This window comes from Curcuma longa, chromosome 11 (genome assembly GCF_044706935.1).
Source record: "Curcuma longa cultivar G26 ecotype Majalengka, Jawa Barat chromosome 11, ITB_CL_G26_1.1, whole genome shotgun sequence".
Classification (NCBI taxonomy): Eukaryota; Viridiplantae; Streptophyta; class Magnoliopsida; order Zingiberales; family Zingiberaceae; genus Curcuma; species Curcuma longa.
Genome location: NC_133871.1, coordinates 32,364,619 through 32,386,241, shown reverse-complemented (window position 1 = coordinate 32,386,241; position 21,623 = coordinate 32,364,619). Strand labels below are relative to the sequence as shown.

At 38.7% G+C, this 21,623-nt stretch overlaps 2 protein-coding genes across 3 annotated transcripts; one reads left to right on the top strand and one right to left on the bottom strand.

Moving 5' to 3' along the window:
- The first annotated feature begins 716 nt into the window (after window positions 1–716).
- Window positions 717–9,299, top strand: LOC141839527 (uncharacterized). Its single transcript, XM_074727287.1, has 11 exons — window positions 717–944; window positions 1,041–1,088; window positions 1,354–1,524; window positions 1,635–1,701; window positions 4,131–4,195; window positions 5,148–5,226; window positions 5,819–5,934; window positions 6,009–6,088; window positions 7,556–7,625; window positions 8,639–8,716; window positions 8,803–9,299. Exons 1-11 carry the CDS (start codon window positions 747–749, stop codon window positions 8,875–8,877), a joined length of 1,047 nt encoding a protein of 348 aa, XP_074583388.1. The 5' UTR covers window positions 717–746; the 3' UTR covers window positions 8,878–9,299.
- Window positions 9,300–9,333: 34 nt separating this feature from the next.
- LOC141839526 (ABC transporter G family member 15-like) lies at window positions 9,334–12,078 on the bottom strand. 2 transcript variants are annotated; one of them, XM_074727286.1, is made up of 9 exons: window positions 11,841–12,078; window positions 11,648–11,727; window positions 11,100–11,564; window positions 10,868–10,993; window positions 10,656–10,787; window positions 10,014–10,571; window positions 9,832–9,939; window positions 9,685–9,754; window positions 9,472–9,590 (listed from the first exon to the last, which is right to left on the bottom strand). In XM_074727286.1, the coding sequence occupies exons 1-9, from the start codon at window positions 12,076–12,078 to the stop codon at window positions 9,568–9,570; spliced, it is 1,800 nt and encodes a 599-aa protein (XP_074583387.1). In that variant the 3' UTR covers window positions 9,472–9,567. The 2 variants fall into 2 exon arrangements, with proteins under 2 accessions (XP_074583386.1, XP_074583387.1); XM_074727285.1 differs by having other exon boundaries at window positions 9,334–9,754.
- Between the last annotated feature and the right edge of the window lie 9,545 nt (window positions 12,079–21,623).

The window sequence follows — 21,623 nt, the reverse complement described above, 5'->3', positions numbered from 1 at the left end:
TTGTCGCAACTCCTGGGGTGAGGACGCATGGAACGCGCCACTTGTCAGCGTTTTGATCAACATCGGATTCATCGGATAGTAATCAGAATCTCATGAATTTAACCGAAAACAGAGCCGACAATGTTGGAGGGCGGATTCCGGCCAAATCGCGATCCCGACCTCGTGATTTGGCCGGAATCCGGCCGTGATTTGGCCGGAATCTCCCGTCCGACATTGCTGGCCAAATCGTGGTCGGATTCCGGCCAAATCGTGGTCGGAGACCGACCGAGAAAATACCGGTCCTTCCTCAACCGGTTTCTGGCTGCGATTTAATCGAAATCTGACCGCGATTTGACCAGCAGTGGCGGTGACGGGCACGAATCGCGTTTCCGAACAAATTCATCGGATTCCGGCCACTAATCGATCGGAATTCACGGCCGGAAGGAGCGCCGACTAGTGGCACATCAATCACGGTCGAGACAATGGCCAGCGGTAATCGGACGGGATGACAAGAGAGGCAGTGGATCAGAATGTCACGCACGGATCGCGCACGGATTTGTCGCGCGCATGAAAGCAAATCCGAAACATTCAATTACCTTTAAAATGCTGATCAAAATAGTTGGATCGTACACCTGTCAGTTTAACTTTAACAGGTTGAATGTAATGGGCCTCGGCCCAATTCGTTGCCTCAACCCGACCCATCGTGGTCGGAGTCAACAACGGCGCTCTAAAATCCCTACCGTCGCGGAGCCCTATTGCGACGAGCGATGAAAAACGACGCCGCTGCGGAGAATGACCACGTCCGTCTCCGCGATGGGAGCGGCAGCGCCGGCGACGGCGTAAGGAAGAAGAAGCGGAAGGGGGAGGAGAAGACGAAGAAGAGGAAAGAGAAGAAACTGACCGTCAGCATCGCTGTCGCTGGGTCTATTATAGACAACGCGCAGTCTCTTGAATTAGCGACACTTGTATGTTTAGTTGTCTAGTTGATTTTTGTGTACGATTTCGTCCTGGAGACCCTTCCATGCCAAGCCTTCTTCTTTGCTCGCTTCTCTCATTTGCAGCTGGCAGGTCAGGTCGCTCGTGCTGCCACCATCTTCCGGATTGATGAGGTTGGTGCCGCTTTTTCAAATAAAGCTTGCATTTTTAGTTTAGTGGCAATTCCAAACTACCATCCTTGTGGATGCTAGTGTGTCTCGCTTTTCTAGTACGAAGCTCTGTTCCACTCCACCAAGCTTATTAAACGAGAGATTGGTAATCCGCCAGATTTTATAAAACTTGAACTTCAGCATTCACGAAATGCTCTTTTTGATATTATTCTGATTTTTGCATCCACTAAATACTCTTTCCTGAAGTAACACTCTTTGTTTTAAGCAGGTTGTGGTGTTTGGCAACAAGGCATCATCAGATGACGATTCTATACAACCTATTAACAATGAGGAAAACCAAAGTGGCGATTTGTTTCTTGTGAGGATACTACAGTACTTGGAAACACCACAATATTTGCGGCGGCGTCTCTTCCCAATGCATAAGAGCTTAAAATTTGTTGTGAGCACATATTTCTCCTTGTGTAGATTTGCTGATGCCCCAAATTCTTTATTTCACACTTTGAAGTTCTTAGGGCCTAGCCTTGATGCTCCTTCTATACTTTGGTTTAGGGATTGCTTCCTCCGCTAGATGCTCCTCATCACCTCCGGAAACATGAGTGGTGTCCTTTTCGAGAAGGTGAGTATTTTCCTCCTTGATTGTAAAATCAATGTGGATAACCATTGACCCGAGTAAGTCCGAACTATTATGAGTTAGTGACGTTGGGTTTGATTGAGCCCGGTGACGCCAAAATGATATTTGCATGGTCTGCCTTTTTTTTTTCAAGCTGCACTCAATGATCTTGCTTGCTAGGAGATTGGTGTAATTGGAATCTATCCCTTATCCTCATTTGAGTTTTCATTGTGCTTCTTACTTACTATACCTTTTTGATGTGTATGAAAGTTTTTAACATAATTTGTAGGAATTTCAATATGATAGAACTTGTAGATAATTAAAAATCTATGATTACCACTACAAATTGGCATCTAACACCAGTTAAATTTGCCATTATTGCACACTAGTTTTATATTGTTTTTGTGCACCTACAAATAGAGATGCAAACAAGCCAAGCTGAACCAAACTTTGTGCTGTTTAAGATTGTTTGGCAAGGTAATTAAGCCAAACCTAAAATGAACTAAGCTGTTGAAACGGTTGTTCAAGTTTGGTTTGTTTTTTTAGATTGAACTTGGTTCGAGTTTGTTATTGTCTTGGTTCCTTTTGATGCTATCGAACTCTTAATTCGAGTTTGAAATTTTTACATTTGCAAGCATGTTTGGTTGGTTAGTGAGCTTGATATTACAAGCTTATTATTTGTTTTGAGAGCTTCTTTCTTTATTTATAGGATTATCTATTAGTTTGATGAGGTTTATCCATGGACATCATTCATTTACACAATTTACAATCTCCATTCATAAACATTAACGAGTTGAATGCATATGTGTGTTCATTTCGCTTGTTTATTTAATTTACTTTGTGTGTGTTGAACAAACATAAATAATTCCTTATCAAGTTGAACACCAAACTTGCTTATGAACATTTAGTTCATTTACAACCTTGCACCTACTGCGAGCATAATAACCATACCCTTAAATTTGAGACTTTGTTTCCAGCATCTCATTCTCGTCACCTTGTCCATGTTTTATTATGGCTCTCTCAACTGTAAATGATATATCTATCGTAAACCCTAAATCTGTGTGTGTGTGTGTTGGGGGGGGGGGGGGGGGGGGGGGCATCGTGTGTTGTGCATCTTGCGTGTTGTGCATGTGTGGGTGGGTGGGGGTGCGGGCGTGCAAATGAGTGCATGTGTGCGCGTGCATACTATCCTCGGTTATTATTTCATTTTTTTCCCTTTCTTGTCTCCATGGTAATGTAATTTCTTTGTATGCTATTGGGTTGTTGTCATGACTCATGATGATTGAGTGTTTTTTGTTGGAGTGGCTGTAAAATTCATCATAAATTGGTTCCCCTCTGTTTCTTATAATTTACATGGTGCAAATGTTCATATCAGTCTCTTATTTTTTAAGTAATAACATGAAGTTTACTATAGCATGTTTTATCCTTTTTCCCTCCTAAGAGTTTGGCTAGTTGGGTCACTTGCAAGTGCACATATGGTCAAAGCATATCACAGTAATTGCAGAACAGTATAATCAAAATATTTAATCTCAATCAAAATAATGTTACTTATTAGAGAATTTTCACGAATAACAAATCCTCAGTACCAGATGATTGACCATTCATGTAGACCAAAAAAATAGAGAATTTACATAATTAACAAAATGCAAATAGTATCTTAAGTTTCTAATGTTGATCTGTATTTTTTTTTTGAATAAAAATAATTATTCCTTTATGCTTATAATGCCTTTTGTTAATCAAGAATATTTTATTGATTCTTTATAAACTAAACATGCAGTAAACATCTTCTTATCTCATTTATTTCAGTAGATATTAAGTTATGAATTGATAAACTAGCTTGATTTGAGTAATTCAATTGAAGACTAAATCAATATGCAATTAAAATATGCATATGCAGCCTTATGTGTGGCCAGTATTGTATATCCATATGTGGCCACACTAAACAGTTCTTAAAACACTACTTTGTCCTGTTCTCACCAGTCAATCTGCACTATATAAAAATCAGATGTTCTTAAAATATCTGATTTTTGTATAGTTCAGTTTTTATTCCCTTAGGATTAATTACATGATATTTATTTTAGGTCTGCCTTAAATTCAAAAGAAACAACTACCTGAGCAATTTCTTAGTCTTTCCTAATGCTAGTAAGGATTTAGGAACATATGGTTATGGAGCGTATATCCTTAATAAAGTCTCTGTATTAGCTCTATTTGGATGGTTCAATATACAAGGTCCACTATATTGGTCTGCTAGATAATAGAGCTGCGAGGGTGGAAATAAAATCTAAAACACACACCTCTGAAGTTATTTATTTTTCATTTGTGTTGTGAGACCTCATTGAATATGTATGTGCTTACTTGATGCTTAGAATTTCTATAAAGGTATGAACTAAGATCGTGACTTATAACCTAAACAAGAATTGCTCAACCTAATGCAGGTGTCACATTGGATGCTAATCCTTCAAATTCAGAGGGCACCTCTGTAGATGTGGGGTTAAATAAGGTTCACTCTCCAAATAGGAAATTTTCTTTGAACTTTCCCTGCTTCATGAACCCTTAACTTGCTCCTATTTTCGCAGATGTTTACCCCTTTAGCTTACATTACATTTGTTGCGAACTAGATAAGTTTTTTCTTCAATGTTCAAGAGTGTAAAGTATTCCTTTTACTTTGTCCTGTCCAGTCATATGGATCTGCAAAGCTGTTGATTGTGTTCGTTCAGATCAAACTGATATGAGTACACAGTCTTTCAATTCTTATCTGCAGGTTATGCTACTCTAATGGTTTTTGATGTGTCATCGAAGTATAGTAGTAGTTCTATTAACAGAAAAATATCAACTATTTACTTGAAGTATCAGGATGTCATCATGATTGTAATGTACTGCACTTGTGATTATCTTCCTTTATGGGACGGTCAATGCACTTGTAAACCAGGATACTTTTTATGCATCTTTTCCAGCATTTTATATGGACAAACAATGCCAAAGGCTAAATTATCTGAATGACTATCATATTAGTTTGAAATGAATCTAATCATATTTTTGGAGTCTGCTTTGTTTATCTTGCTTTAAGTTTAATGCAAGTGAAGACTTGCATTTGAATCAGTAAGATAACAAGCTATCTTAGACTGATTGACAATATGGATTTTAAGATGCTAAGGTCCTTGTCATAGATAAGATCATTGGATGCATTATAAATAGCCATATTATTATTCTGAATCATCATAAGGAAAATTTTCACTTGTTAAACACCCATTTCGTGTGTGATTGTACTGATTAAGCACACCCTTTCCTGTGGGTTATAAGATCAGTCCAATAGGATGTATTGCCAAATTTTGTGGAAATAGTGAGTTCCTCTAACTTGTTTGGTTTCTTCTAAGAAAAAGAGAAAAAGCTCAATTTATTAATTACTCATTATTGAATGAATGTGATGATTGACTTAAGTAATGCGTTTGCAGACAATCTTGGTTGAGGAAGTTTTAGAACCTGGAAAGCGTGTAACTGTGGCAATGGGAGAAAATCGTAGTGCTGAACTAGGTAATTTGAATGTTTCATTTTCTTTCTCGAGTCTAATTATATGTATATGCTGGCTGGATAGGAACTGTTTTTTTCCTGAATAGTATCTATTCATTTTTTTCTTCAGTTCTTCTGCTCCAATGATTTGTCATGCAATCTCATATGTTGTGTATTCTTGGTTTGCAAGTTGTTGGAGGTGTCCCGCATTAACAAATCCATAAGTCTTGGCAAAAGTTTTGAATGGTCTAGCTCATTTTCTTATGAATCAGCAAACAAACTCATTCTGTGTGTGATGCTTTCTGGCATCATTCTCAGATGTCTGAATAATGATGAACAGGGGTTGCTATCCAGCTTAATTCGTGTTTTTCTTCTTTTGGAGTAAGCAGAGATTGACATTGAACAAGGACTGATTATCTATTTTTAGTTGTGCATTTAATGACTGTCCCAATTTTCTGAGGCACCATGATTGCATGTTTGTTTCATTGTGCAAAAGATGCACTGTGTGTAATGTTATTTGGTATTTTGTTTCTTTGTTTCAAGTGCTGGTCTAATTTGCAATAGTGAAGTTTTTAGACTAATATATCTGATTGGTAGACCAATTATATCTGTCTAGATGGCTTTAAGAAAGTTGTTTCCTCCAGTCAAAGAGACCAAATAGGTATTTATTGGGGATACAAAGTTCGATATGCCTCAAACCTCAGTAACGTCTTCAAAAATTGCTCATACAAGGTATGTGACATGTCCCTTGCTTCTGATTTCGAAGAGAACCATGCTTGCATGAGAATATATTTTCTAATTTGTAGCGTGGATATGATCACATTATTGGAACTTCAGAGCATGGTCTTGTGGTTAATTCGTCAGAGCTTGAAATTCCTTCATTTAGGTAACATCTGTATTGATGTACTTCAGTAGCTTTTCTCATTATCTGATGGTTTATTGTGAAGTTCAAAATTTCATTATGTTGACTTTCTTGAAAAACATTCAAAACACGTTCTTAAATTATTTCTTCCTTTAACATTTATAGTTGTTATGTTAATGTCTGCAGCCTGCATTGCTCTCTGCATTGTTATATTTCTCTAAGATATATTAACTTGTGTAGACTAATATTTGTGGGATACCATATTACCATATTGATTACCATATTGTGCTTATGAAAGAACCTTTCCACTCAAATGGAGCTACATCTATTGCAATTTTTTTGAAGGTTAATAATCATGATTGTTTAGAGTCATTTCTGCTATCTTAAGATATATTGCTTGCCCTGTCTCCTTGTCATGGTGTATCTAGCAGAGATAAAACGCTATGCATCTGGTTACAGACTTCTTAGCTTTTATATGGTGTGGATCTTCCATTGTTGTTATGTTTGTCTAGATTAAGGAGCAGACTGTTTACATGTGTAATGGCATATTAGTTGTCATTTACATTGTTATACCTGTACTTTCTGAAATCTGGAAATATGAAAAAGATGACTGTTTGAACCAAGTGTTTCTTCGGTCAACCTAAATACAAACAATCGTAGGGGCACGAGAACAGGATCGTGTCTACTGGTGTCTGATATTGAGAGAACTCCTAAAATCCTCATCTCCTTCAGATTGACAGGATTAAATTGCTTACTCTTCTCACCAATTGTGAAGAATACATGATGCGAGCTTGCTGTAGAGTATTGAGAGTACTCACTAATCTCAATTGTGCCTTCATTGTTTTGGAGCGATTCATATAGTTATCCCCCTTATTGCTCAGTTTCTTCCTGTGTATAAATCAATAACTAGCTGTAGATGGTTATTACTTCTTTCCTTTAAACTATGCCAAGATGTCCACCACAAAGACAACACATCAACACATTACTCACTAATTCTCTTCCACTATTATTGAGTATGCTTGTAATTAACTTCTATGCTTTTGTCTTCTATATTCTATGCTGTTGAAGAACTTCTGCAGCTCTATCAAATAACTATATTAAAAAACCATCTATGCAGGATTAGTGTTATAGGCTGTCTGATTGTTAACAATTATTTAAATTGCATTTTGATAAATAATCAATGGTAGACAATTGATTTAATAATGGCCTCACATGCGTCCCTGTAGATGCTTGCATTCTGCAAATGCCCCATACAAGAATAGGATGAAGTACACATGCTTTTTAAACCCTGGATGATTCCTATAGTAACAGAGATTCCTATAGCAACAAAGTTTGATGGTGAATCTTTAATTCATTATATTTTGAACAGAGAAATTATGTATTGCTGATTCAAACCGCCTTCAATTACTTGCATCTCCAGTCTGTGGCTACAGCTTCACTTGTATTTCATCAATTTCTCCTCTCACTAAAATAATCAGTGATTTTTTACAGGCACCTTCTGATTGTGTTTGGTGGACTTGCTGGTTTGGAAGAGAGTATAAAAGAAGATGATAGTTTGAAGGTATGGATAAAAACTGTACATTTGACCAAAATATTTTGTCTAGAAGCAATATTTGCTGATATAAAGCAGAGTATAAAGGAGGTAGGTAAAAGCTAAACAGGTCAATGAAAATGTCGTAGTTCCAAACCACTAAGGTCACTTTTTATTTATTTTTGCAACCATCCAATTGAGTTTTATCATGCATTTGTTTGTTTGGGTTCATTATGTGAGCTTGGAAGGTGCCTAGTTTACTCGTATAAGCAGTTTCGCAGCTTTTTTGGTCTGTAGGTCTTGCACCACTTGGCTAATTTATGGTAAATTTTGAGAAAAACATAAGGGTTTGCTAGTTTCTTCAGTAGTAGGGCTCTATATCTACAAAAAGACTCTTGTTGGCGTGACATTTCATGGATACAATGATGGTGCATTTGATTTGTGGAATGGAATTGATCAAAGAATGTAGTTATTCCTAGAAGACGGTCAAGATTCTTTGAATAAAATTGACAAGGAATGAATTAACTATTCCTAGAGAAAAACTTGTAACATGATTTTCTTAGAATATTTCACCTGCCATGTTCTGTTTGCTTGGCTGTTTGATCTTCTCAGCTTAGGGATCAGTCTATTCAGTTGGCTTGGTTTCTCCAACCAGCCCAACCCACCTCGCTTGCTAGACTACTTAGCCAGACTGATAGACCTCGCCAACTTGTTCGATTCCTTTTGATTGTTCAAATCTGCTTACTCAATTTGTCTAGTTCGCTCGGCCCTTTCACCCCCCAGCCAGGTCTACCTGCCTAATCTATCTAGCTTGTCCAATGAACTCATTCTTCGTAGCTTGCTCGTTGGAATGGTGAAGAAATGAGGGAACAGCAGGTCTACTGAAATTGATATTCCACAGTTTGTTTTAAACCAAATATAGGAATTGTTACACACCATAATGTGCATATTATGCACCTGCGCTTCTGTAATTTCTTAATTTTCCATGATGATCGTGATAAGAAAGTTTAATGATGGTTCTCTTATCTTTGATGATTTGCCAGGGAAAAGATGTGCTTGATGTATTTAATTGTTATTTGAATACATGCCCCCTTCAAGGAAGCAGAACCATAAGGACTGAGGTATCAACATAACCAGAAGACTCCTGATCCCCTAGCATCATTAAAAAAAAAACCCCTTCTTTGCATCCTGCTGTTTCTTTTTTCAGGAGGCCATCTTCATCTCCCTACAATACTTTCAAGAACCAATAAAGCGAGTAAAGCAGCAATGCAAAGCGAAGTAGTTCTGTTGCAGCGTATTTGAACTTGGTCGAAAATGCATACCATTCGGTTTGCAGACTGTTTGGGGAGTTGGATTTTGAAGTTCCAAAGCTCTCCAGACAAGGTTTGAGGTGATGAATATTGGGCAGAATTTTTTTCTTGCCACAAACTATGGTGCCTGATGGAAATCATGAAACAGCAGAAAATGCATTCTGGGGGAATCAAAGCCATTCGTCCCTGGAAATCTTTATCTTTCTCTCAAATTCTAGGGTAAAGCCCCATGAATGCCCCAAGAGCTTTCAAAATTCTTTTCAACAAATTTTACTTCAAAAATTTCCAGCCAAATAAATATTAAATAGTCCTAGACCCAAATGATTTGACTACTTCAGGAACAATTGAACCACTTGAATCATTCCAGCATACAACCTTGCAAGATCATGGTAATGGACAAGAATCACACTTGGAAACAATCACTCACATTATTCATCTTGTTTAATAAAATTTGTTTGCAGTTTTCTTTCTTACACATGGTTTCATGTATCATGGAAGAGGTGAGCTGAGGCCTTCTTGCAGAGCCATGGGATGCTGCTGCTGTTGGTACCTCGAAGACACTGAACTCAGCCTCTTCCTCAATGAAGGTTTCTTCATCACTCGCTTCACACTAGCTCTCGCATACAACATCTGCACATACGGGGATGCCTTCTCTCTCAGCTTCAGAATGAGAAAGAAGACGATTCTGTATGAAATGAGCAGCACAAACAGAGCCATCAAATCTAGCCACTTTGACCGGCTCAAGCCGACACCCATTATGTGTTCGATTATATACTCGCCTCTCAGTTTGGGGTCTCCAGGTACCAACGGATCAAACTCACGTCCCATGAAGTCATTCTTGAGGTTTCCCTACACAGAGAAGCTCACCATGTCAAAGTAGTTCAACATGCCTCCCTCCATAGCAGTCACAATGAGAGGTTTCTCACCTGCAATGCCCATGACCCGTAGCTGAGAAGAGAAACTGGATATCTCCAAAAAATCTTGGGAAGTTCCGGTAGCAACCGAAAGAAACCGGCTGTCATCATCATAATTCCCTGAAATTTAGAACACGATCAAGTGTCAGACAGTGTGCATAAACATATGATGGATCCTTCCTCGAGTTGCTTACAATGAGGCCAGCTCCAGTTATGATCCCCATCAAGTAATTAGGCACAAGGGATGCCACAATCATCATCAGGCTCTCTATGTCAGCAATGCCGCCGTAGAGACTGATGGTGTAGTAAGCAAAGTGAGAGAAGCCCTTTCTAAACTTCACCATGTACCAGGTTATCGCACCACTGGAGAGAGCTATCGCAACCAAGAAAGGTGCCGACGACAGGAAGTTAGATAGTATGAATACTGCAACTCCATAATGCCCGTTTCGCCTTTCGTGCTCGAAGACCTTCATCTCTTCGATGAAGGATGGGAAGCCACCAATGGACATGAACGTGAGGAAGCCTGAGACGAAGCCCCCACAAGAGGCTCTTGCTAGTATGGCTGTGTAGCTTGTGCCGACGTCGAAGAAAATGGTGCCCACACACACAGAGACCACCATGTAAATGATGATTCTTAACCAATAGTAACCAATGTCCCTAGTCATGTTCACAAAGGATCTCTTTGTGAGAATTGTGAGCTGTTTCCACCAAGTGGCCTGGCTGCCTTTGTCAGATGCAACCGTGAGCCCTCCCTTAAATTAAAAAAGAAAGAGAAAAAACATTGTTTACGACTGCCAGAAGCTGAATTTGGAGTTGCAAATAATCAAGGAGCTTACTATCTTGCGTATTTCTTGAATCTGCCTTTGGGTACGCCTGGCATACTCTGAGCTCCTGTATTCATCGATGAGAATTACTTTAATCCGTGCAGTAGCTAATGTTGACAATGGATCTGAATGTGATTCTGTCTCCTTAATGAAGAAGAGGACACCATAAGATCATTATGTAATTTTTTTATTTAGACTACTGTTATCGAGATGAATATGGATACCTCGTGTAACCTCATTGAGCCTCTAATGGTGGCGTTTACGCGATCAAAATCAGAGTTTATACATCTGAGGAAGTGGTCTGAAGGGTTTCTTCTTCTCGGGCAGGGAAATCCAACATCTGCAAAAAACTGTGGATCAATGGTTCAATCACTGCGATCATCCCTTCTCCTTGAACGACGATCGGTACACTAAGAAGATACGATAATTTGTTCCTCTGACAGCTAAAAGTGTTACCTGGGTAGCCAACTTGGCTTCTCCAAAGAAGACGGCCTCTCCGCCGGATAAGAGGCAGAGGTCGTCGAGGAGGCCGAAGACCTCGCTGCTGGGCTGGTGGATGGAGGAGACGATGGTCTTGTTGCCGTCCACCGCGATGTGCTTCAGCGTCTGCACCACGAAGAAGGCGGCGGCGCTGTCGAGCCCGGTGGTGGGCTCGTCGAGGAAGAGGAGCCGCGGCCGCGTCAGAATCTCCAGCGCGATGCTCAGCCTCTTCTTCTCCCCGCCGCTGATCCCCCTCAAGTGCCAGTTCCCGATCACCCGGTCCGCGCACTCCTGCAGGCCCATCTCAAGTATCGTCGCCTCCGCCACCGCTGCCACCTCCGTCTTCCTCATGCCGGCTGGCAGCCGCAGGTGGGCCGAGTAGGTGATGGTTTCCCGCACGGTGAGTGTCCCCAGGAACACGTTCTCTTGCCTCACGTATGCCTGTGCCAATCAATCACTCTGTTCACCCACTTTACAAATTTACTTCCAATCGAACGTAAAATTTATAAACTGCAAGAACTTACCACAGCTCCATAATCCAACCTTCTCTTCCTTCCGTTAAGCAGCACGCTGCCATGTAAAGCAACATTGTTTCCGAGCCTCCCTAGCGCCCAAACCGACCGACAGAAAAATCAATCGATCCAACCAAAAAAGCAGCAATTGAATCCAAATTAGAGATCTCGATCGGTGAAGAAATCGGTCGATCTAGCACCTCACCTGCTAAGGAATCAAGAAGCGTCGACTTGCCGGAGCCGGAAGGGCCCATGATGGCCAGTATCCGGCCGGGCACCGCGTAGCCGCTCAAGTCCTGTATCAGCTTCTTCGGCGGTCGGCCGCTGCCGTAGTTGGGCAGCACCGCAGTTAGGTCCTCCCACACCAGGTACGCCGCCTCTGCCGCGGCGGGTTGCGGCGGCCGTGAAACCTCCCGCGACGAGGCGCGCACTTCTATCTCCATCAATGATCTCCTCTCCCTGCCACTGGAACGAGCTGAGCGTGTTCTACAAATATATATCGACTTCAATCAGAACAGCACACAGCTAGCATTCTTCTTTCCCCCGGTTTCAAACAACTGTCGTGATGCATGGGCAAAGGAAGCGTGAGATGGAGACGCGCGAGTGAATTGAGCTTGTGGCGGCAGCGTCGTCATCAATGGGGCAGTAATGAGCGCAGTAATTGGTTGTTGGACGCTACGTCTTTTGTCGTCAAATGTTTCGGCACCCGACAAACATTTAACACTGCTCCCAGTCAGTAATCTAATTCCCTGAGCTTCACCAGCTCTCTGGGCTGGTGGCCATCGGAGTATCATGGACGAGTAGACTGTAAAACATCATCAACGACCAAGTGGAATTTTTCTGATTACTTAACTTGGAGCAATGAATTCCTAGTTCGAGCCGACAGAGATGCAGCTGGTGGACAGCACCGCCGCCCGGCCGTACGTATCACTGCCAATGAAGGCCTACCCATGTGCGAGATCCAACAGCCACGGCTCGGACCTCGTCCTCTCCCCGGGGCTGCAGCGCCGACGGATCGGAGCTGCTGGCGCAATCCGTGAAGAGCAGCAGGCAGCAGCATGGAGATGGAGCGGCAGGGAGTGCGCGTGTATCCCGGCCGGCCATTGACTGGATTTAGTACTGCCAATGGCCGTGGCCGGGAATAATTTCTATAAACAACGTACTTTATTTTCGAATATAAAATTTAATTAATATGAAATTTCTATGTAGAACGAACAATGTAGGTTCTTTTTTGGGTACTTGAAGGCACCTGGACCACTGATTTTAACGGAAAAGTAAAAGAAGTGCTCTGCTATGTATAGATCTCTACTGTAATTTAACATAATTCCTCTTACCTTTTTGGTGTATCATGATTCCAATGAGTTTGATTTGCCAAGTGAGAAAAAAAATTCAAGTTATATCAACAAAGTAGACCACTATTCTGGCTAGGCCAATACATCGTGGATGATTCCAATACCGATTTAAGGATTGTCGACATGCACACTCCCTAAGGTGAGGTTATGGAGAGAGAAGAAGAGACCTGCAGAACACTCAAAAAGAGGATTAGAATGACGCCGGAATGGATCCTGATAAGCCACTCCGATGCTCAAGTTAGGGTTCGACGTGAGGAAGGAGTTTTAATGATTTAGAAAGATTAGGATTGATGTATGCGTATCTATATCCATGGGCATGGGTTATATTTTTATAGTAGTTGATCTCCGAAATATTAACATCCGTTTAGGAAATATTCTGATATATTTTTTTAGGAGAAACGGCTCTAAGCTCCTCGGATTGGACGGGACAACCATATCTCTAGATAAAAATCATACGTCAGTGGTCAACCCCTAGTGCAGGAAGTGTGTCGAGATCGAGGCATAAGGAAGTGTGTCGAGATCAAGGCATAAGATTGGTACATGATACAGGAAGCGTGTTGATACCGAGTCATGAGGTTGGCTGCATGTAATACGAAAAGTGTGCCGAGACCGAGGCCTGAGGTCGGCACATGATGTAGGAAGTGTATCGAGAATCATGAAGTTGGCACATGATACAGGAAGCGTGCCGAGAGGTCGACATGTAATGTGGTAAGCGTGCTGAGACCGAGGCATGAGATCGACACATGATGTAGAAGACACGTCAAGATCAGAACATGAGGTCAGCCTTAAACTTACTTATTCTTTTAAATCTTCTATCTATATGCTATCCATGTAAGCACTAAATAATTCTACCGGAACAACAACGATAGGTAGACCAAAAGATTAGGATGTTCCATAAAAATTAGAAACATATTTTTTTCAGCAACAAAAGAAAAGGAGTCAAACCTCGGATCCATTACAAATATGACAAGCCATTCAACTAATCAGTTTGAAATATATGCAGAATAACAGCTACTAACAAGTAGTTTAGGGAATCAACATGAAGGAAAGGATAGAAGTCGATTCATGATTGACAATTAATATATATGCCAATTTACAGCCATTTTTGTCACTGAAAAGGGCAACAATACAATCTGTTAGCAACAAACCAAAACATCGAACATTAAATATCTACTGTGCTTCTTGTACGTGTAAAAAACATGACCACGGATCTGCTTTATATATTGGACATCAATGAACATAACTACAGGATCGATATTGTAGTAAACTCAACTACTGGATCCCATTTATTCCTCTAAATTTAGACTTCCTTATAAGATATGAATTTGTCATTCAAAATTAAATCTAATACAGTGATCTAATTAATATTTTAATCATAAACTAAATTAATTGATATAGACTTCATATGTGGAAACTTATTGTCTTGCATTATCTATGACGATGGACTGATAATGTATAAATGAGGTCTTTGATCTTCATATTGCTTAACAACAATTCAATGATAAAGACTCTGAATCCAAGTTAGATTTCGCAGTCATTCTCCGTTAAATTATTGTACATCAATGATATATGTGATCCGATTTGAGAAACTTTGATCAGAAAGTTTGATTCACAGGTAGTAATCAACTTACACAGTCACACTGAATTTACGGGATAGGAATAAGGAACAGCTAGTACCCATTTCTTGCCCTCACAACATGCTTAGAAGATTATTATTGATGGTTCCTTCTATCTGCACTTGTACTATGAAAGCTTAAATGCCGTTTTGTTGGTTGCACACCTACAAAATACACACAGACACACACATATGGGCAGTTCTTATTTAATTGTTACCTTCAAATAAAGACCTTGATTAAGAAAACCTAACAGATTTCAAGGCCTGTGGGGTTGCTCTATTAATTGGGCTGCTCCTAATGCTGGTGCTATAAAGAGAATATAGTTGCAGCTCCTAGATAATTGGACAGCAAGTGTTGCTGAAGGGAATTGCCATTGAAAATTATGAAAGTAAATTGAAATGTTATTTAGAAAATAATGGTTTTGAATGATTAAATTATTTTCTGATCAGATCAGTAGGAACCAAATATAAGAAGCCAAGTAGCCCTAAAGTAGTCCAAGATTTCTCCACAATCAACAAATTCTTCTATGAATGCCACAAAAAGATCAAATAGCTCTCTCAAAACATTTATTCATCAAGTTCTTACGGAATGCATGAGAAACCAGCCAGTTTAACATTTCCCTGCAACACACAAGATCAAATGCATTTAATTTACATGACAAACCAGCCTGTATTCAGAAAACATCAGGCTACGTACCTGATAGATATCACATCAGCTAATTTTCATCGACAATAAATCCATCAACTGTCATGTTGGACCTTTTGAATGATCTCTATCATAATTAAAGGGCTTGCACCCATCTAAAAATTTCCCTGGTCGCAAAGTCAGGGAGGGCTTATGACCCAAGATACTGGGAAACATTTTTGATCAAAACTGTGGGAGCCATTCGTACTTCTAACTTGTGATTGTCGAAGCTTGAATCAGATGCTAGAACACTATGGTTTCCAAATTGAATCATTTGTCGAAGCTACCACTCTGTCTGAATGCCTAAGGTAAAAGGATCAGAACTCCAGAAAATCTCATAATAAAAAAGTGATACCCTGTAGCTTTCAGTCCACAAGCCAATGCTAACATCATCATCAGAATCCAGCATTATGGGTCAGAAGATCATCTCGAGTACATGGTCCACCCTGCTTCCGGACCATTTGAGTATGCCTCTGCGTTATGGTTCCCACAGGAACCCCAACATAGAGTAATGACATAATTTCAAGAGGAAGTATATCAAAAATGTATGGTGCCAACATTGCTCGTGTCCCAGCAGATTTATTGAGAAAATTATATAAGCAATTACAAACCAAGCGAGAAAATAAAGTAACATCAGTACTTCCAGCAAGATTTTCCTTTCTTGCAAGTGCTTCTAAACCAAAGAGGAGAAAACTAACCTACCTCTATGATGTCATTACTGAAATAACTGGGAATAAACAATTGTGGTTGGATAAAAGGGACTCCCTTGCCACTAAAACCAACACTCGATCACCTGGGAACTGCTCAAGACAAAGAACAGCGAGAAGAAAAAAAATGATTTTCGCCATTACCATATACAAGTTTCAAGAACTCACAGCAGTCACACACAGCGGACGTAATAACGGCGGTGGCAGGCGATTCGAGAGGCGTCGCTATGCTTATTTTTTCTAAATTTTAAATTTGTGGGGTGAAATAGTATTAATTTAGCATAAATTTAGCAGAATTATTTGACAACCCCAAAGATCTCAATTATTCCTCTTAGTTTGTCTATAATTATAATAGTCTCATTTGGATGAATGCATCACAAAAATTAGGCCGCAATTGTTGCTCTATAGATATATATCGATATATATAAACTCATGCAGCCCTCTCAACCTTCACAGCGAGCACCAAAGAAAGTTAACATGGCTGGCTAATAACAAGGCTTTGGGTGGCCACCAGTGCTCCAAGTGATTCATCCTTGCTTGCTTCCTGTTAGTGCTTTGGGTGGCCACCAGTGCTCCAAGTGATTCATCCTCTCAATTACTCTTCATTTATTTCAGTTGTTAAAATTAGACAAAATAAAGTTATTATACGCTAATATTTTCTAAACTTTTAGTCCCTAATTAAAGTATCACATAATAAAATTTATTAAATATTTCAATGTAGACCATCAACCCTAAGCGAAAAGATATTTGACAGTTAATCAATATGCTTGACAGTTAAGGTTAAAGTTGCATCTGATACTTAGAAATCCAAGTGGATTACAGTTGTGGCAAAAAGTGATACCCTTACCTCGAGGGTCCCTTCAATACTGTCCCAAGCGATCAAGAAGGAAAATAAATCATGAGGAATTTCATCCTAGCCCAGTGGCCCACTGTATGAGGGAGTGAGACAACCAACGAGGCATTCTGCACCCGTTGAGAATCGACCCCTAGACCTTATTGTGGTAGCTCCCATGTAAGAATCAACTGAGTCATGCTCATGGAGACAATGATTATTTATTATGTCCAAGTGGGTTATCGTTGATCAGATACCTAATAGTTGGAAATCCAACAGAGATTTGATAAGGGCGAAGTCTAAGTGAATCATGGAGAATCGAACACTTAACATAAGAGACAAAGTTCAAGTGGATCATAAAGGACCAGATACTTGACAGTTGAAAAGTCCAATATGAAGTTGACAAAAGTGAAATCCAAGTGGATTATGAAAGATCGGGCACTTGACATGAGATGTGAAATCCAAATGGATAAATGTTGACCAAACATTTGACAATGGTAAAAGTTTTAATAGGTTATGAAGAAGGATCGAATATTAGGTATGAGAATAAAGTCCAAACAGGTTAAAGAGGATCGAATATTTGATAGTACTGAAGTCTTGGTAGATCAAGATTAATCAGATCTTAAGCAATTGTAAAGTCCTAACAAATCAAGATTGACTAGATATTAGACAATGATGAAGTCCTGACAGATCAAAATTAATCGGATGTTAGGTAAAAGAAGTACTAATAAGTCAAGGTTGACTGTGTTATTACAATCGACCTTTGGCTAAGGTTGACTAAACTCAAGTTGATTTTTGATGTTTGATCAATATCTTTGTTGACAAGAGCGAGATATCAAGTAAAAAAGAGAGTTTGTTAGAGAAGAAGATTATTGGTATAATCGACCTTGGGCAGGTTGACCAAGATTGATTTGAATGTAAAATTGAGTGAAAAATTAAGTAGGTCAAAGTTGACCTGATATTTGACAGTGGAGAAATCCAAGTGGTCATAGTTGATCCGATACTTGATAGTTAAAAGTCCAATAGAAAGTTGGTAAGAAAGAAGTCCAAGTGTGTCACGATTAACTGGACACTTAGCAGTTGAAAGTCAAACAGGGAGTTAGTATGAGAAGTGAAGTCCAAGTGAATCATGGAAGACTGGACATTTGGCGATTGAAATGATCGAATTCAACAAAACAATTGATTGATGAGTGCATGCAGTTGATTGATAGGTAAAAATTAATCCCTACTTGAAGATTATAAAAGCAGGATCTCATAGAAGATTTCGATGTTAATTCTTGAAAGTTTAGAGAATAATATTACTGCATTTCCAAATTTCATGAGACAATCCAAAAACATTCAACAATGAGCAAAATAAAGATTTCATTTGTAAATTATTTATTTATATTATATTCATTTTTATCTTTATCCTTATATTTGTTTGTTAAGAACAGGTGAATTGTAAAAAGTTTATTCACCTTCGAAAGATATCCGATAAGTAGAAAGACAGTGATGTTATCGCTAGGACGGTAGGCCATAGAGTAGGAGTCAAAGATTTTGAACCACATAAAAACAGATTTGTGTGCTTGTGTTTTGCTCTATCTTTGTTTTGTTTATTTTCTGCAATCTTTTATAGACAAGCACACGCGAATAATAGACACAAAATCGAGAATCACTATTGATCTCTCTTTAGCAACGCCATCAGCCCCAACACATTTAAGGTACCTTTGACATGTCTCAAGATACTTTTTGTATTATTCAAATGCTCTTTATCAAGTTTTGTCATGTATCGATTAACCACTCTCATTACTTGTGCAATATCTAGTCTTGTATAAATTATCCTAGCAAACATTAAACTACCCACTGTTGATGCATATGGTACTAGAGACATCTCCATCCACTCTACTTCATTGCTAGGACTCTTACTTGAGAATAAATTGAAATTAATAAGAATAGGAGTAGAAATTGGCTTACAATAATTCATATTAAAACGTCATAAGATTTTCTTTAAATAGTTCTTTTGAGAAAATCAAATCTTCCTACAATTTTTGTCTCGATGAATTTACATTCCTAAGATCTTGTTTGCGGGTCCCAAGTTCTTCATTTCAAATTCCCTAACTAATTTAACATTTAAGTTTGCAATATATTCATTGTTGGGGGCAGACATCCAACATGTCATCAGCATACAACAGTAAGATAATAAAATCATAATTATCAACACTCTTATAATAAGCACAAGGATCTGAGCTCAATTTGTTGTATCCAAGGCTCACGATGAAGGAAACAAATCCCTTATACCAACATCTTGATGCCCGTTTGAGATCATATATGGATTTATTCAACTTGTAAACCAAGTTCTTTTTTCCTCTTTCTTTAAAACTTTTTGGTTGAAGCATGCAAATCTCTTCTTTAAGTTCTCCATGAAGAAGGGTAGTTTTCAGGTCTAACTATTTTAACTGTAAGTCCAATGTAGTACACATTATCGGGACTATTCGAACTATAGCGAGTCGAACTACTAGAGAAAATATATCATTGAAGTTAATACCTTCTTTCTGAGTATATCCTTTCACCACCAATCTCGTACGATATCACTCCACTTGGTCATTGATGTCTCTTTTAATCTTATAAACTCATTTGTTGTCAATGGATTTTCTTCCAGGTGGTAGTGAAGCAAGCTCCCAAGTCTTATTCAATTCTTATGTAGAGTTTCAATTTCTTCTTGCATTGTTGTCCTCTATAGAGATGTATCTTCACTATGTATTACTTCATGGAAAGTTAATGACTCTCCATCCTCTATTGGCAAACAATATGCAAAATTGCTACTCATAATATACTAAGAGTGCCAAGCAAGCTCCCCTCCTCTCTCGGGTTGAGCATCTAACTTTTGGAATTATGAATTTATCTTGTTCTTCTTCTTCATGCTCAGGTGTTGCTACATAAGAGTTTGAAATTTCTTATTCTTGTCTAATTTTCACTTGAATTCTTGTAGTCTTTGGTTTCTTGCTTGATGTGCTATCACATTCTTTCTCTTGCAACTTATGTAAATATTGTATCCTTGCTGATAATCACTTTGTTGGCAGTGGGATCCCACAAGCAGTACCCTTTGATTCCATCAACATATCCCAAGAAAATATATTTTTTAGATTTTAGATTTAGCTTTGATATTTCTTGAGAATTATATATTACATATGTAGAAGATCCAAATATATGGAAAGATAAATAGTTAACAGGTTTACCTGTCCACATCTTAATTGGTGTCTTCATCCCAATTGTTGTTGATGGTGCCCGATTTATCATATAACATGTAGTTTTGACTGCTTTTACCCCAAATGACTTTAATAGCTCCATAGTTCTCAACATTGCTCTTGTTCTTTCCAACAAGATTTTGTTCATCCACTCTACCACTCTTTTCTATTGAGGAGTGTATGTGATGTTGAGTTGTATTTTTTTTGCCTTCATGTCTGCAAAAAGCATCAAACTCATTGCTAGTATACTCACCTCCATTAACTAATCTTAAACATTTGATCTTCTTTCTTGATTCATGTTCTACTCGTGCTTTGAATGCTTTGAAAATTGGAAACACATCCGCCTTCCTTTTAATTAGATACACCCAACATCACCTAGAGTAATCATCTAAAATAGCAACAAAATATCTTACACCTCCAAGAGATAAAATAGGTGCTTGCCAAACATCATTGAAATAGCTTGAGGATCACTTTACTGTTAGGATCCATGCGAGCTAGAGGGGGAGGGGGGTGAATAACTTAGATTCTTTCATCTCGATTTCGTGTTCGTCGTTTGAATGCACAGTGAAAAATTCAAATAAACTTAATACCACATGCACAATATTAAAATTTTACTTGGTTCACTGCCTCCCAAGGCGGCTACTCCAAGGTCTAGTCCTAACGATCTATCACCACTATCTTTCTCCTTCTCGGAAACCTTTCGGAGATAGAGAAGTCTCTTACAAATTATTCTTACAAACAATACAAACAAATACAAGAGATAAAAGTAAATATAATGAAAGTAACTACTTTACACAAATTTTGCTTTGACCTCTTTCTTATTATTTGGAATTGCCTCTTGTTGATTTGAAAATACAGCAATACTTCGTACTCAAACCTCAAAAGAACCAGTTCCTTCAAAATACCTCAAAATCTTCTTTATAGGGTTGTTGTTCGGGTTAATTTTCACTTATCAATTGATTGATTTTATCGATCAGTCGATTGATCAATTGTAGATTTGACGTTGCTCTAACCTGTCAACTCAACAATTCTATCCACCTCAACATCAGTTGGCTGCCCAAAATCATCTGTCAATTATTGCCTAATCAATCGAATCCTACAGTCGAGTGTTGAACTATTTGTTCACTCAAATAGTGATATCAATCAACTGATACACTCCATCAGTCGACTGATTATGATTAGGCGAGTTTTTCAATCGATTTCTGAAACTTCTGTTTGCTGCTACAGTGTCATTGGTCGACTATTACTGTAATAATTACTATTCATAATTACTGCAATAACTACTGTTCATAAACACTATAGCAAGCATCATTTACAATTACTATAGCAATTAGTGTAGCACGATTAATGTGGCAAATCCTAAAAAATACCTTGAACCACAATTTTGGGGGTTTTATTGAGTCTATTGATCAATCAATACACCCTATCAACTGATCAATACTCATATTTCAATCTTATCAAGGCTGAATTCTCATCTTGCCTAATATTTGATTGACCTCAACCTACCAAGATTTTTTTTGAGAATTCTCGTTGTTTAACATTCAGTCAACCTTGATCTGTTAAAACTTCATTA

Coding starts and splice junctions, on each gene's coding strand:
- LOC141839526 (XM_074727285.1), bottom strand. CDS start 12,078: ATGGAGATAGAAGTGCGCGCCTCGTCGCGGGAGGTTTCACGGCCGCCG. Junction 10,994..11,099: donor AAGCCAAGTTGGCTACCCAG/GTAACACTTTTA, acceptor ATTGATCCACAG/TTTTTTGCAGATGTTGGATT. Junction 9,940..10,013: donor TAACTGGAGCTGGCCTCATT/GTAAGCAACTCG, acceptor TCTAAATTTCAG/GGAATTATGATGATGACAGC.
- LOC141839527 (XM_074727287.1), top strand. CDS start 747: ATGAAAAACGACGCCGCTGCGGAGAATGACCACGTCCGTCTCCGCGAT. Junction 1,702..4,130: donor GTGGTGTCCTTTTCGAGAAG/GTGAGTATTTTC, acceptor AACCTAATGCAG/GTGTCACATTGGATGCTAAT. Junction 4,196..5,147: donor TAGATGTGGGGTTAAATAAG/GTTCACTCTCCA, acceptor ATGCGTTTGCAG/ACAATCTTGGTTGAGGAAGT.